Raw genomic sequence first — 15,903 nt, forward strand, 5'->3', positions numbered from 1 at the left:
AGTTAATATTGTTTAGTGCTTTATTACTCCTATACTAAGGGCATAGCTTTGTTAATACAAGTGAGTGTATATTAAACTTGATTTACTAAAAAATCTGGGTTGGCTCACCCTCTGGGTTGAATACAACTTGCCCATCTCCTCTTTTTTTCCAAATAAAACCAAATATTATAAAATAGAGGACTTTTTTTTTCTTCTAAATTATGGTTTTGAGATTGAACCATTTGCTAAGGGAACATATTTTGATGGTGATATGACAAAGAGGGGAGGAGGGTCTTGGGGACAAGCATAAAGTGGTCACAAGTGGGTCTCCTCATTGCAAGTGGTGAAGACTATTTTCCTTATGCAAATTAATGTAAGCTTAATCAAGCTTTTCACTTGTCTGCTCAAGCCACATTAATCGGAAAAATAAGTTCTTGCTTAGTTGGGAACAAATGCGACTCAACGGACCAGCCTTTGTCAACAAGTTTGAACTACTAGTATGGTCCAATTAAGTTCCCTAGTCACATCGACCTGCTTTATGGTTGAGTACACTCCAGTGACCTGTGGACCCCAGACAGCGCAATGTCTATTTTGAATGCCAATCTGGCTGATTCTCTCCTCACTTGTAATTCGTATTGGTTTTTATGGCTACAAAAGTTGTTACACGTTGAAACGGGCAAACAAAGAAGAGATGTGAATGCAAATATGCCAACACCGTGCACGTACTCCAATGTGCCTATCTTTGGAGGCAAATCACGCAAGAAAAAGAATGCTCGACATCGCTCTGTTGTGGCCAATGGCCAATTCGTCAATATCGGTGGAACCGGACCTATATGGACATGTCACTTTAAGTGAGGCAAAATGAAGAGATTTAAATCGAATGGAAGGGTATCACTAGGGAGGAAATAGCTAGGTGCTACAAGTCCCCCTGTCAGTTCAATTCAAATTGATAATTTCTATCAAGCGTACGTTGAATATGTTCACTCAGTCTCCACTAGCAATGGAAACATTTTTGGGAAACATTTCAATGCAATATTTACAATTTTTCAATATGAATTTGTATTACTTTAAAAAACAAATTATGGCAAACACAACACCCATTGAGACACATGAACCCACAAAGTATTTTATGAAATCATATTTTATAGCTCGGACAATAGCTAGGACATCAGATTCTGAAGCTTTGTGTTTAGCATTTGATGCCTCAATTTCCTGCAAAAAAATTTAGAAATCCAAAACTTGATTTAAATATAATTTATTTAACAATGCACAGTTTCACCTAAAACATTTTCTACACTATAAACTTCACCTTCTCAAGTCTCTTAGAAAGAATAGAAGTTTTTGCCCTTTGATTGATAGACTCAACTTCGAATTTAGCCCTTAATATATGGATTTCCTGCAAAAAAATTCAGAAATCCAAAACTTGATTTAAATACCATTTATTTAGCAATGGACAGTTTCTATCATACCTAAAATATTTTCTACACTATAATAAACCTCACCCTGTCAAGTTTGCCAGACTCAACTTTGAATTTAGCGCTTAAAGAATCGATTACCTGCAACAAAATTCAAAAATCCAAAACTCGATTTAAATACAATTTATTTAACAATGGACAGTTTCTATCATACCTAAAACATTTTCTACAATATTATAAACCTCACCGTGCGCATCTTGTAAATATCGCCACGTAGTTTATCTCTCTCACATTGTAGCAATGAAAAATTGTGCTCCTACAAAAAAAAAAAAAAAAAAAAAAAAAAAAACAAACTCTTGAAAAATGTTAGTGTTGCAAACATCACATAGAAGTTAAAAAATGTTATTATTTCAAAGAATTGTATAATATAAATAAACAGAGTTTTTTTAGACAATAACAAAAGAACAAATAAATATACACTAACAAAAAATCACTATTCTTGAATATAACTAAGATGAGATCAATCATCATACAGAGACAAAATGGCAAAAAAAAAAAAAAATTATTTAAAGAGAAAAGTAGAGAACTTGTTTACGATCATGTTAAATATTAACAACATTATTCAATTAAGTAATTCCAGCCACTCACTCAACAAAGTAGTTACTAAAAATGTAATGATCCAAACCAAGCAATATAGTAATTTGCACTTGTTAGTGAAGGTAGTGAAGCCCCCATGAAGAAATTTGTGCATTGCCAACATTTAATTGAAGCCTAGAAGGAAGCTGAACAACAAACTCTTTTTTTCCTCTTTTATATTCACAAGAGATAAAACCATATGCATCATTTGGCAGCCAAGTTCCAACAAAAGGTTTGAAAGGTGGTTGGCTAGATGGAAGGGTAAGCACCACTACATGCCTAATATGGCCAACCTTTTCAAATCAACTCAAACTGGGTGCCGAATCACTCATTGTATTTTTATCCCCAATTGGCAGGTTTCATCTCAGATTTGAAGCCATGCAAAAAAGACCAAATAATTTTGGTACCTGCTTCTGTCATGTGAATACATATGTAAGAGGAAGAAGATTGTAGATGGGGAGTCACAAGTCTTAAACTAGTTAGCTCCACGTGTCTTAGCCTAATGGCTAAACAGGTTTACATCTAACTGCCTTATGGAGGTTGTTTGTAGTAACCTAAGAACAGCCTCTACCTAGAAACTGGACCCATATCAATGTTCCTCTATATAGTATGCCAAGACTTTGGCAAGCAATCTGTAGAAAACAGCCCATTTCAGTAGCAAGCTGAGATATCAAGTAAAAGGATGACAGTTAAATTCTGGATTAGATCCAATCCACTATGCAAATTCTTCCTAAGGCTATTAAGATTTTCCCAGGTTCAACACGTACTCAAGGGCAGCCTAAGACTCATTCACAGGATGCCAAATCTCAGAAAAACACTGAATGAAGGTGAACCAACAGATGGCTAGGCTCCTAGATTATCTTGATAAGATTTACATAAGTGAAAGAGGTTCAAACTGAGCAATCTGGAGCACATCTACTTCTGGGATGTTCTCAGTTCCATCGTTCTATGACCTTCTAGCACCTACTTTTCCCTATGATTAGCATCATACATCAGCCTTATTTGGAAGCTTTGTCATGGTCCTAAAGTTCATTTGACCAGTAGTTCACAAGATAATAGTTACCTAAAAAAAATTGAGAAAAGAAGGTGTTAAGTAATTAACAGTGTATGCAACCTATGTGGTGAAATAGAAGAACAGGCCAAAGTAAACTCCTCCACTGCCCATTTAGCTTCTCGATGAGGGGAAGGTAATCGGTTTAAACTGCAACTAAAAATTGAGGACATACACAAAGTTGCATTCCCCAAAATTTTATACCTTAGATTTTGCAAGGCAACTAACTCTCTTTCCATTAATACTTCTGTTCTTTTTCATATCTATTAAAGTATCAATTCCGGGTTATTTTGGTCATTTGTTATATTGTGTTTTATCCTAGCTTATATCTGTTGGATAGACAGTGTTTTCATATGCCTGTGGTTCAAATTTCATTCAATTTAGAGCTGTATTTTAGAGATATATGTGATTTTATGTAAGTAGGGGTATTTCTGTCTTTTTGCAATTATCAGTTAAACCATGAAATAAAAAGAGGAAGCTCATGCCTTTCTGGCATGAACATCAACGCAGACAAGGCTGCTTGCTTCCTTTTTCTCCTCTCTTATTTCTCTCAATTTCTTCCGCAAATTTCTTAATTTTCAATATCTACTAAAATGAACACAACTACTTTTAAGGACTCGGTCACCAATTTGCCTACTAGCTTAGTTTTTATGAAAAATAGAAAACGAAATCTAGTAATTACTTGGACTGTTCCTGAAAAAAAAGCACAAAGAGCATTTGAAGGTATGAGCCGCTCTATCGAAATATTGGTGGTCAGCCTTCTACTCTCCTCCTCATCTCAACCATCCCTCAGTCCTTGGTCTTCGGTTGGAAGAATGGCTGAAGCTAAAATTTGATGACAGCGATAAGGATAGTTCTTACTAGTGGTGGTGATGTTATTAGGGACACAATGCAAAGCATTCATTTGATGTCCTTTTTTGCCCTTTGGCATTGCAACTCCGTTAAGGGCCCTTATCCAAGTTTGTTGAGGCACAAGCGGCATCGATTTGCTCACCCTCTTGTGGTGGAAGGTAATTCTATGATTATCACCAGCTTGGCATCAAGGAAAAAACCTCCCAACAAGCTTCTTGCACTTATTAGATAAATTAGAAGACACTTCAAGGAACTTGGTTATACCTTCAGCATAGATAGGCCAAAACACTAATAGTACAGCCAACTCATAATCTGGAAGAGGTGTGGCCCACCAACATCTACTTAAAGTAATTCTTGCCAGATGGACAGATGACCTTTGTATTCTTATATGTTCTTTGTAAACTTATGTTCTTGCTAGTCCTTTTGTCACATTGCTATGTTGTTCCTCTTCCTCAAATAGCTTCTTAATATAAACTCCTTCAATACCATTAGAGAAAGAGGGAGATTTTTCCGACACACCGTACATTTTTGTAATTTTAAGTAACAGATTTTAAGGGCGGCTTGGGGCTTGGGATCAATAGAGACATATTGGGGGTTTCTAAAATGAGGTAGTGGATTCAAGTCTCACCAACAGGGAAAGGTAGGAGAGTGTGCATCTTTAGAACGACAATTAAAAAATAATTATAATAATAACAGATCTAACAATACTAAGAAGAGAAGCTAGAAAAATTGCATAAGCTGCAAGTTTTTTACATAAAATTTGGCAGAATGTCATTCGATTCAAAACCAAATTATTCTCCTTCAAAGAGTCATTTTTTCTGTTTTACACAATCAGGGATGCGTCATGTTACTCATGGTCCGTTATTAGATGGTTAAAATGAAGCCAATTGTAGTGAGGGCAAAACACGCAAAAACAACATCAGACCATCCATCTATTCTGGCATGGACTCAAGAGAAAAAGGAAACATCCATGAAAGACAAGCATAGCATATATGAGCATATTGAAACGAACATGTGGGAAACAAGGTGCAAAAATGAACTGTTGCCAATAGCTTGTTAGTGTAGATTGAGAAACTGGAGAGCTGTAAAGAAGGCAGCCAAAATGACAGTTATGGAAGTATTAATCTGACAGAGTGCCAATAACATGTTGATATCAACCAAAAGAGCAACTACTGCATATTCTTTTTCCTAATATTACCTAGTTCAAAAGTAAAGAAGTATGATACCTTAATTTGGATGGCCAAACCACTACATCTTTATAAACAAATTTGCAAGTTATCAGACAAAAGGTAATAACTCAGTTCATACAAACATATATAAGAAGTCTAATATAAACCTCCTAACAAACAAAAGCCTCACAAGAAGTCTTAGGTGTGAAAGGATAAGCTTCTTCCTTCCATTCTAAATGATATAAACAACTATAATGTTAAATGTAGGGGTATTTATCTTTCATGCAAACAAAAACTTTAAAAAGCAAAAGAGAATGTAATACTAGACTTCAAAGTAATTAAACCACTTGAAAGAATTCCAAAGAAATTGCAATAGCACTTAGCATAAGAAAGCACCTATAAGATATCCCACTAGCAAAAGAAAGTTGCTATTTAAGTTATTTCCATGTTTCCTAATATGGATGACACTTTATTATAGATTTCAGCAAGTATTTAGAGGATTATTAGTTGTGAATTCGTAATCCACTATAGTTGGCTCTACAGCATTATAGAAGTAATAGAAATCACACACATGCCACTTAACCTATAGTCTTTCACCCTAAATTGCAAATATAATTAGATACATATCAATACCATTCTTGCAAACAGCCAAAATTGCAAAGTATGGAACTGGCATTAGGAGTAATATACCTGAGAACTATTTGCTTCAGATATAAACTTGGAAAGGTTGGCATCTTGAATCATTTCGCTCTGCACCAGCAGATAATTTCAATTTTAAAAAAAAGAAAAATAAAAAAACTTCACATCTAATATGGCAAGATTTAGACAACAACATTCATAGATAACTACATAACTTAATAAATTAAATAAGGTTGTTATTGTTACCATGTTTAAATAAAAATATTTAAAAAATGACTTGCACTTTTAAGTATATAACAAGAAAATAAAAAATAAAAAATCCAATGACTGACATAGGTATACCTTCTGCATTTGCCCCTTTGAAACAAATGATTGAGCCACATTTTCCAAACTATCATTCAAGACCTCAGTTATAGCTCCAGTAATTGTCTCAGCTTGTTTTGATGGTACACCCTGGGCTTCCAATCTCCTAACCTAAAGTTTAGTAGTAATTCAGAAACGAGGCCTGAGCTACATTAGTTAAAATAAAACGATAAATATGAACATTCTACTGGTTAAATTACCAGAGCTAAAGTATCAACATGAAAGGCTCGTTTTCCATTGGTTTTAACAAGATCTTGTATGGTTCTGAACTCAGATCTATTATATGGGGGATTCAAATGTGACAAACAAATTGAAGACCGGAAGAAGTTGTTGTCTGTCAACTTGTTCACTCTCAAAGCACCCCCAAGTTGTGTGAGCACCAACCGTCTATAAACAGCAGCTGCCATTCACTAGAAATCAAAGCTCTTGCAAGCAACCTGCAACGCAGGGGAAATGAATCAATGACTAAGGATTTTCTGCCAAGTCAATTAATAGCCTGGGTCTAATATCCTTATATGCTCATCTTTTACAATCCTTTTATGGAAGACAGGAAACAAATAAACAAGTTTCACAAACTACTCTTCTTTCTCATCTTCACACAAAAAAATGGATAGATCAGGAATGTGTGACAGATGTGAGGTGCAAAATTTCGAATAATACAAGACAGTTCCTGAAATGTAGAAAATGAATAAATATTGCAAGTCGATTGAAAAAAAAAAAAACGATATAAGAATCTACTATGAAAAAAATGACAAAGAGAGTCTTCCAACGTGCAGGCGACTCAACCTAGTTTGAACTGGATCCAACCTATTCTTAATCAGATTCTCTACCCATCCCTAGGGACGATTGGAAACTCAATAAAATATAGACAAAAAAAATACCATGTGGTGGTTATGTATAACACCCGAAGCTCCTCACCACATGGCAAAATCATTCCATAACACTTCAAAATTATTCAACAACATTCTACAACATTTAAAAATTAATCAAACTAATTTTATAACAGATGACTAGTCTTAACAATGCAAAAACACACCTAAGTCCAAATTCCCCGAACACCCCTGGTAGAGGCCCCATATGACTTCGCAGTCACTACGAACCGTACCTCGTCAGTGATGGGGGTCGGGTTTCGTTGGCTAATGGACGCCCGTGCAGGCAACTCAGCCTAGTTTGAACTGGACTCAACCCACTTTGCATTACCCAACCTACTCTTAATCAGAATTTGTACCCATCCTAGTAACTAGGGCAAACATAAGAAAACATAAAAAAACAAAAAAAACCATATGGTGGATATTTATAACACCCAAAGCTCCTCACCACATGGAATGATCATTCCATGACACTTCAAATTTATTTAACAACAACTAGCAAGTAAAAATCCTGCAAATCTTATCTCAATAGAGTAAAATGCAACTTCATAAATCAGAAAATTAAACGAAATTAACTAAAATTAAATTAGCAACTTCAGAAAATACAACATTCAATGGCATAGGAATCCATAAACTAAAATACAGCAAATTATACAGAAAATCCATAAACTAAAATTAAACTTTACAATAATTTTAAATTATATGCAATTGACAGAAATTACAAAAAAATAAACACAGTAATTAAACACCTAAATTCAAATCAACATTATAATTAAACACAGTAATTAAATTCAATTAACAAACGCCGTAAAAAATCACCTTGCTAAATCGGCTTCTGAAATTCAAATTAGGGTTTGGAGGGTGAGTAGGGCTTCAGTTTTGAGAGAAGGGGCGGCGAGAGAGTGAAATAATAGGGTATTAAGAGAGGGGGCGCTGAGAGGAAATTATAGGGTTCGGTTTTGAGAGAGGGGGCGACGAAGAGATGAAATGATAGTTTTCGGTTTTGAGAGAGGGGGCGACGAAGAGATGAAATGATAGTTTTCGGTTTTGAGAGAGGGGGCGACAAAGAGATGAAATGATGGTTTTTGGTTTTGAGAAAGGGGCGGCGAGAGGATGAACGAAGGGGAACGGAGAAGAAGAACGAGAGATGAGGCAGAGACGAAGTCTGGGTTGAGACGAAGAGAGAGCGGTTGAGAGGGGGGCGTCGAGGGCAAGGGCGAGGCCGAGCAGCGGCAGCAGGGGAGCGGCCGAGGCCGAGCGGCGGCGGCAGCAGGGGAGCGGCGAGAGGAGAGGGGCCGAGACGAGATGCGAGGAGAAAGATCGAGGAAGAGATACGAACGAAAAACATAAGTGAGGGTTTACTTGGCGGGCGCTTACGTGGCCTTAGATGACAGGGCAAAAAGAAGGTAATATAAAATGACATGGCAGATTATATGTGGTAGATGATGTGTTGGGATAATAATGTGGCCGCCTATGTTTTAATATACTCACGTTACAATGATGATGTGGCAACACGTAATGCCTTTGACTATACACGTTGTCTTTTAAAATATGTTTTTTAAACCGTTATTTGTTAAAAAAACTCTTTATTTTTTCGAGATCTCTAATTCTTCCTATCTGCCTGTAGCATCATCTATGAACCCTTGACACTTCATAGTTGTATTGAACTTTAATTTTGACAATAGGAGATTTGTGTTTGGTTTCTTTTGTATTGATAAAAGACATTATAAAAAAATATTATTGTCGATTAATATTGCTTTGTGCTTTATTACTCCAATACTAAGGGCATAGCTTTGTTAATACAAGTGAGGGTCATGCCAACCAGCCACCAACCTTCTACTTCAACCAAACACGTACACACATACATATATATAAACACAAATTTAGAAATTGTGGGAATGACATAGCCACATTCCACCCCAAATAAAATTGTAGCAATGCTCTTATTCATACATGTTATTAAAATTAAAAACTATTAAAAATGAGACAATGTTTTAGGTCGAGTGCATAGAAATACTAAATGGGTCGCGTACTAACTAAAAAAGGTTTCTATAATACTTTTAATTATTTTTCTCGTGTGTAAATATAAGTTAGAAGTCGGAAAGTGACATTATTTTTTTCCCTTGAATCTTAACACAAAAAATTCAAGATTAAATTATACAATTTGTGGGAGATTAAGACAAACTATGTTCACAAGTCAATTAGATATGACTTTAGATTTTATATCAAGAAGGTCCCTAAGCTGAATATGGGTAAGCATGAAGTTAGAATATAGTGTCAAGGTGATGCCAATCATCCACTAGAAAATTAATTCTTCAATATTTAGAGTAATTGATCTTTCATACTCATGAACAAAATTTCTTCTTTTCTACAATTTAAATGTAAATGTTTCACCCTACACAGGAATAGGGTGGGAAAAGGAATGTCATAGTGACAAAAATGAATTATAGTTTCTTCTTAACACTATATGTGTGAAGACTTTTTCATATAAAAGCAAATGTTGATTTTTGTTCTCTATTTTCCTCCTTCATTGTCAATCAAAAAGTTGGTTGGAAGAAAGCTAATTGGAAGGTCATGTTCTATCAGTTTTAAAATTTTAATGCATTGTTAGTGCCTTTTTCACAAAACGTTGGAAATACATTTCTAGTAAAATAACCATTAGTGCCTCATGTTTCTTGGAAACACTTTTTTAGTTCGAGATTTTTACCAGAAAAATCATATAATTTTCCAGGTAAGATTTTTCAACCAAGATGGGTCGAAAAACCATATGGAAAAATTTCTAATAAGTATTTGACAACTGATGTTATAAAACTTTCGCAACTTTTCATGACAATTTTATATTTGATATTTTATTTTACTAAAAATTTATTGGATAAGTATGATAATGTTTGAGATTGATTATTAATTTTTATTTATTTCGTTGGAAAAAAGTACTAACAGGTCCATTAAATTTTTCATAGAGAAAAACACAACAGGAGGGACCTTGCTCTCCTTATAGTAATACATAAATTAGACTAAGTGGGACTTTCTTGTGGATGTTGGTGATGGGAAGGGCGGAGGCAATTTCTTCAAGGAATACGTTTCTAAACCCTAAACCCTAAAACCAATCTTTATAAAAAAAACATGGATCAGATAGATATAGTTCATCTAGATGCAATCCCTTTTCCAGTTCTTGAAAGGTAGCCAAGAGAAAGGTCAAACCCTAGCCAACTTACTCGATTTGGACACGATTTATTTCAGAGACGAAAAGCGATAATATTTGCGATTCCTCGTTGAAATGCAAAATCGAACACAACGATCTCAATCCCCCTAAAAGTTGGCGAACAACTGTTGAATTATATGATTACCCGAGCTCTAATTTCCTGTATTGGCATCAAAATCTTTCAAGTACAGGTACAATGATACAACTACGGACAACGAACCGATCTAAACGTTTGAAGCACATTTATGAACCTATTTTGAAAGGAAATAACTGCAAGGGGGTCAGCGACATGAATCACAATAATTAAACGAAAAATGCCTCTGGATTTAAAAAAACCAAACTCCACCTAAATTCTCACCCAGAAGTCGCAACGACAACTGGAAACAGCAGCATCAGGGACAACTTTCATCTTTCGTAGTAATCAATCTTGCTCTTCCGAAACCCGCATCGCCCACCAAGCCATCTACAGAGAGAAGCCGCTCGCCATGATTCTTTCCCTTGTGGATGGCAAGTTCGCTCTGGGATAGAAAAGTGCGGCTCATGCGTGGTGATTCTTCGCCGTCGAAGACGAGGTGGTTGCTCGCCATTGGAAGGTTTAAACAAATGTCTTATGATGCTTGTCTAGTTGGCATGAGTCTCACTAAATTGAAAGAGGAAAAAGTGGAAGCAATTTTGTTGGAGAAAGGTGACCAAACCGTATGTGCCATTGTAGAGGTGAACCTGTAGAGTCCATAGCATGTAGTGATTGTTCTATGAGTGACTCCATAGATAATATAATTCACCTCTCTCATGTGCGGAACCAATTGTCTTGCTCGTCATACGATCCTGAAACACAGAATGAGAAGGATAATATGTAATGGAACAATTCATATACTTAGTGAGTTGACCAATATATAACAAATTCAAAGGAAATTTAGGAACATATAGCACAAACTGAGGATAATGAAGGAGGCTGAGATTAAGGTGTTGACTCCTTGATCTGATGAAATAGAACAATTAGCTAAGATGACGTGTTTAATATTAGAGGACTCTTTCAAGTTAGAGAACAAGGGCGACATACCTGACAAGTGGGTAGTGGTACCTGAATGAAGAACCCAAGTGGATGATGGACACACATGAAGAGTTGATGTACCTGAACTCACAAGAGTTGTTGTAAGAGTGGAACTTTGAGTCATAGATGTCGGGGAAGAGGCAATGGTCAATTGAGCCCGTTGTACTAGTTGGTGTATTTCATCAAATGATCCTTGTATAATATTGCTTACCACCTCAATAGGAGTCTCAGTGTTCTCATGAATAGTCGAGTTCAACCATGTTGACTTACCAAACTTGATCAACACTTGTTTGAAAAGTGGTTGAATTTGCCAAAATGATTACATTTCCTCTCAAATTTGCAATCACCTTGGCTTCGACCTTGTCCATGTCCATCTCTACCTTTGCCTCTACTGATACTCCCATGACCTCTAAAAGATTCTATGGAACTAGAAGTATTACGTACAGAAGGATTAACCAACTTACGTCCTTTACCAACTCTGGGTACAACAGTAGTTTCAACACACATGATTCTATTGAATGTAGTAGACAAAGTAACTACATCTGATGCAAGTAATTGTGCCTTCATTCTATCAAATTTTAAACCCAGATCATCAAGAAATTTAGCAACCAACAAGTGGCTTTGTTGCTTTCTTAATTCCTATTCATGAGTAGTGAACGGGTGATATACATTTATCTCTTGCCACGCCCCTAAAAATTTACGGTAATAATTTGCAACAAGTTCTTGAAGCTAGAAAAATTGCTATATATCTCATACACTTGAAATGAATTACTCTCTTGTCATACAAGGATTCCACGGACTTCCACATCTCTTTTGCGGTCAACTAATTCATAAGTTGATTCCTCAATTTGGAATTTACGCTTTATCATCCATGTCATAACCTGACAGTCTTCTGCCTCCCAATCATTATTCATAGGCATCGGGGATCATCTTTGATATATTTTGACTTTCAGCTGACCTTTAAATACATCTGTACTGATTTAAACCAGTTAAGATAGCTCTGCCCAGTCAATTTAATGAAAGTTATCGTAATGGTATTTTTTCCATCAAAATAAACTACCTCTCGTAAGGGGGTATATATCTCACCGGAATCAGCCATGAGAATCACAAAACAATCAAAATTCAACATCTAAAGACTTCGTCTAACAAGCTAGGTAGCAAGATAGGTGGGTCCCACTTCACAAATAATTAAGATTTTTATGCATTGTTCGCACAAACCCAAGTTGACCCAATTTCACCAATATAGAGTTACTTCACACTCAAGAATCACACAAGACTGCAATCCAGGGTTGAGGTCACCTTTTCAGAAGGTGATGCAGTAAAAAAAACCCGGTATAGGGTTACACACCAAGCAGAGAGGGAGAAACCCTCAACAATGACTCCTTCTAGGGCTCTATATCCTAATTAAACTAATTAAACTGTACTAAAGGCAGTAAAAACCAACAACCCTTGGGTTATGGCAGAAAAAAGAGGGAAAAAGATGAATATTTTTCCAACGAGTGGGGCACACACTTCAAGAACCCTTCCTTCTGAAGTTGCAGTCATTAATAGGGGTTAGAACACAAAGAAAAAGGGCTATGAAACCAGGATTCCCTGCTTTGATACAATGAAAAAAGGTAAAAACTCACGAAGAGAGAGAATTTGAGAGAAAAGAGAGAAGAGAGACAGATGAATGAAGGGACTTCTAGAAAAGAGTCTCCTTAGGGGTCATACATGATCTCATTCCCCCCTCTCAACACTCCCCCTCACATCCAGACTTACACATAATGAGTATGAGATGTGCGCGCAAACTCCTAACTGAACACATAAAACACAAATAATCCGATTCTCACTTCATAGACCCACAACATAAAAATGACCTAGGGGGTAAAAATTGGGCTTCATCCTACACATACATCCTTCTCCCATACCACTACTAGGTTGAGCATGTTCCATCCTGAAAAGATTTGTTACTTAGGAGGCCTATTGCGCACTCTCACAATCTATGAACTTTCTTAACACTTTTCAGTGTGGGACTTTTCTGAGAATACCAGAGGTTACAATCACATTTAAACAGAAGGCAACACACGCTTTAATTAGATCGTACTATGTAGTACACGTAAAACAAAATGTTATTTTTTTTTTTTTGTGGGATTGATCACAGCCTAAAGGTACAGAAAGTAGACCAAAAGAGCGCCCCAAGCCAAACTTGAAAACTTCATAAAAACCTAACTAGTTCGAAAATAGCGTAATCCAATCCTAATCAGAGTCAAACGTGACTACCTAACCTAATCCAAACCCTAAAATCATGTAAGCAAAAACAGTTCAACGACGATGAACAAGTCATGCTTCAGAGGACTAAAGACAAACAGATGAAAGAAACTCACAAGAACTCAAATACAGAACAGAAGAAAAGAACGATTGAACAACAGATGAAAGATGGGCGAGACGAACCTTCAAATCGGTGCCGCCGAGAGAATCCTGGCTCTCAGTGTCCTCCGCTTCAGTTTTGTGATTCAAAAGAGGCTTTTAGGGCTTTTGTGAACGCGAGCTAACGTTCATAACGCTGCTGTTACACCACCGTTACTTAAATAGTCGCGCGGGACTTCAGTATGAAACACGAGCGGTGCAGCGCCGTGGTCCTGTTAGGCATCGTGAGGGAAATTGAGATTGAATTCTAATTGAACTCCAATTATCCAAAATCGTAGTTTGTACCACGAGAGTGAAAATGAATGACCTATGTAATTCAATTTCACTCAATTCCCATATAAAACAAGTGAAAGTGAAATCCGATTGTTCACCCCTTGAATTCACTTTCACTCGCTCTTTCTCAATGCTCCTCGTTGTTTCCCTCTCAACCCTCGTCTCTCTCGACACTTCTCTCTCAGTTTCCCTCTCAACCTTCCCTCTCTAAATGTTGTTCTCTCTGTTTCCCTATAAACCTTCGTCTCTTTCGATGCTTCTATCATGAGTCAACTAAGTCGGTTCAAATTGGAGAGTGAGTTGTGTTATAGTGAGTCATGATTTGACTTGGATTCTCATGTATATAAGTCCGATTCTGAGCTCAAATCAGAAAATCCTATTCACAATGCAAGTAGGGACGAGTGTCCATCGGATTTTTAGAAAATCCATCCTCCTTCTATCAACCTTAATTGGGTTTCAAGTCAAGTTCAAGGATAAAATATAAAAAATAATAAATTTAAAAATATTTAAAATCTACAATAACTTGTTGTAATAATCTATAGATATCATTAAATTATTCTCACAATAATTAATATAAAAAAATTATTTTTTAGCTTCATAATGCACATTTAATCATTTATGATATCAAAATACATAAACAAAAAATGCAATAACCTATGGAGTAATTAATAGTTTACATGTTATATATTTATATATGGAATGAAATTAATTCTAATTATTTCCAATTGTGAAAATTAACAAATTTGCTTGTACCCCTATGGAATATTTAATCACATCTCGCTGGTACTAAACTTTGAGTTTGGAGATAATACTCACTATAGAGTAGTCAAGTCCCATGGGGATCTTAGTCTATATTTGGTCATAATATATGTAATCATGATTCACCATTAACAAAATCACACAACTCATTGATTTGAAAATGCAAATCATCCAAGGTAGAGAAATTATCATTATTTTAGATGTCAAAGATTTAAGTTCTTTTTATAGGAACCCACTTGTGAATGGTTCTTATCTTTTCTTAAAATTGAAGGAAGTCTTAAAATCTATGGAATGCAATTACGCGAGTGATTTTATAGATAATTTTATTTCTGAGAATGAAATAATATATAATAACATTAAAAAGGGCCTAAACCAAAGTTCAAAGCTGGAGAGTAGCTACTGGGGATGGGAGACTCATCTCAAAGTGTACTGCCGTCTGACATTCCTATGAGAATATAAGGAGGAAGTTTCATCATAGTAATGCTTAAATTTCCATGAGTAAGGCCTGCAATTTGCAAACCATGAGATGTCCATTGCAGAGTCACCTTCTATGATTACTGGAGCTGATAATTTCTGAGTATAGAGATGAACAATTTCTAGAAGGGCTAGAAATTCTGCTTCTAGGGAGTTACGAAAGCCTGGTGGAAACGAGAAGATTAAGAGAAGTGACCCTGATTTGTCCCTGATTGTACCTCCTAAACCAGAGGGGCCAGGGTTCTCAACACTGCTGCATCAAAGTTTAATTTCAGATAATCTAGAGGAGGCTGCCAAGGAGGGGCTTCTTGAAGTCTTGACTTCTACAATGGACACAATAGATCTCCAATTTCTGCGGCCGGTTTCTTGCCCGAGAGGAAGGGCTGCACTAGAACTGAAAGATGTAGCTTGAGAAGTGACTTGGGACACATGCTTCAATACCAAATTTAGCAAATGTAACCCTAATCCCCCATGATGAAACTCCTTGAACAATGCGGCGACATGCGAGAAGCTGTCTCCTGCATGGAGCTTCATAGTTTGCATACGTTACTTACCAGTGGGCAACCATTTTTCTCTAGTTCACCAAATGTTAGCATCTTACCATGGAAAGCAGTCCAAAGGAAGTGTAGGACCTTAGGAAATCTTTGATTAGGAAGAAAATGTGGCTATCTTCACCTTGATTAGGAAGAAAATTTGATTCAAGAGAGAAGGCTTGACAACTCATTCTTGTCTGCATCTGAGAGGGGTTTTCTAAATTTGAAA

At 36.3% G+C, this 15,903-nt stretch overlaps 1 protein-coding gene across 2 annotated transcripts; it reads right to left on the bottom strand.

Annotated features, from left to right (window-relative positions):
- Positions 1-851: 851 nt before the first annotated feature.
- Positions 852-13,765, bottom strand: LOC137944860 (uncharacterized). Of its 2 annotated transcripts, XM_068790636.1 has the most exons (9): positions 13,660-13,765; positions 10,534-11,000; positions 6,305-6,541; positions 6,084-6,215; positions 5,793-5,852; positions 1,642-1,710; positions 1,482-1,535; positions 1,289-1,375; positions 852-1,191 (listed from the first exon to the last, which is right to left on the bottom strand). In XM_068790636.1, exons 3-9 carry the CDS (start codon positions 6,509-6,511, stop codon positions 1,042-1,044), a joined length of 759 nt encoding a protein of 252 aa, XP_068646737.1. In that variant the 5' UTR covers positions 6,512-6,541; positions 10,534-11,000; positions 13,660-13,765; the 3' UTR covers positions 852-1,041. The 2 variants fall into 2 exon arrangements, with proteins under 2 accessions (XP_068646737.1, XP_068646736.1); XM_068790635.1 differs by lacking the exon at positions 10,534-11,000.
- Between the last annotated feature and the right edge of the window lie 2,138 nt (positions 13,766-15,903).

Source organism: Aristolochia californica, unplaced genomic scaffold (genome assembly GCF_029961685.1).
Source record: "Aristolochia californica isolate CCGP_79_NKW_82.1479 unplaced genomic scaffold, dmAriCali1.0.hap1 SCAF_11, whole genome shotgun sequence".
NCBI lineage: Eukaryota > Viridiplantae > Streptophyta > Magnoliopsida > Piperales > Aristolochiaceae > Aristolochia > Aristolochia californica.

Bases quoted from the DNA above. Each gene is read 5' to 3' on its own strand.
- LOC137944860 (XM_068790635.1), bottom strand. From the start codon at position 6,511: ATGGCAGCTGCTGTTTATAGACGGTTGGTGCTCACACAACTTGGGGGT. The intron at 1,536-1,641 runs GTGAGGTTTATA...ATTTTGTTGCAG, and splicing joins ATATTTACAAGATGCGCACG to GTAATCGATTCTTTAAGCGC. The intron at 1,376-1,481 runs GTGAGGTTTATT...ATTTTTTTGCAG, and splicing joins AGTCTGGCAAACTTGACAGG to GAAATCCATATATTAAGGGC.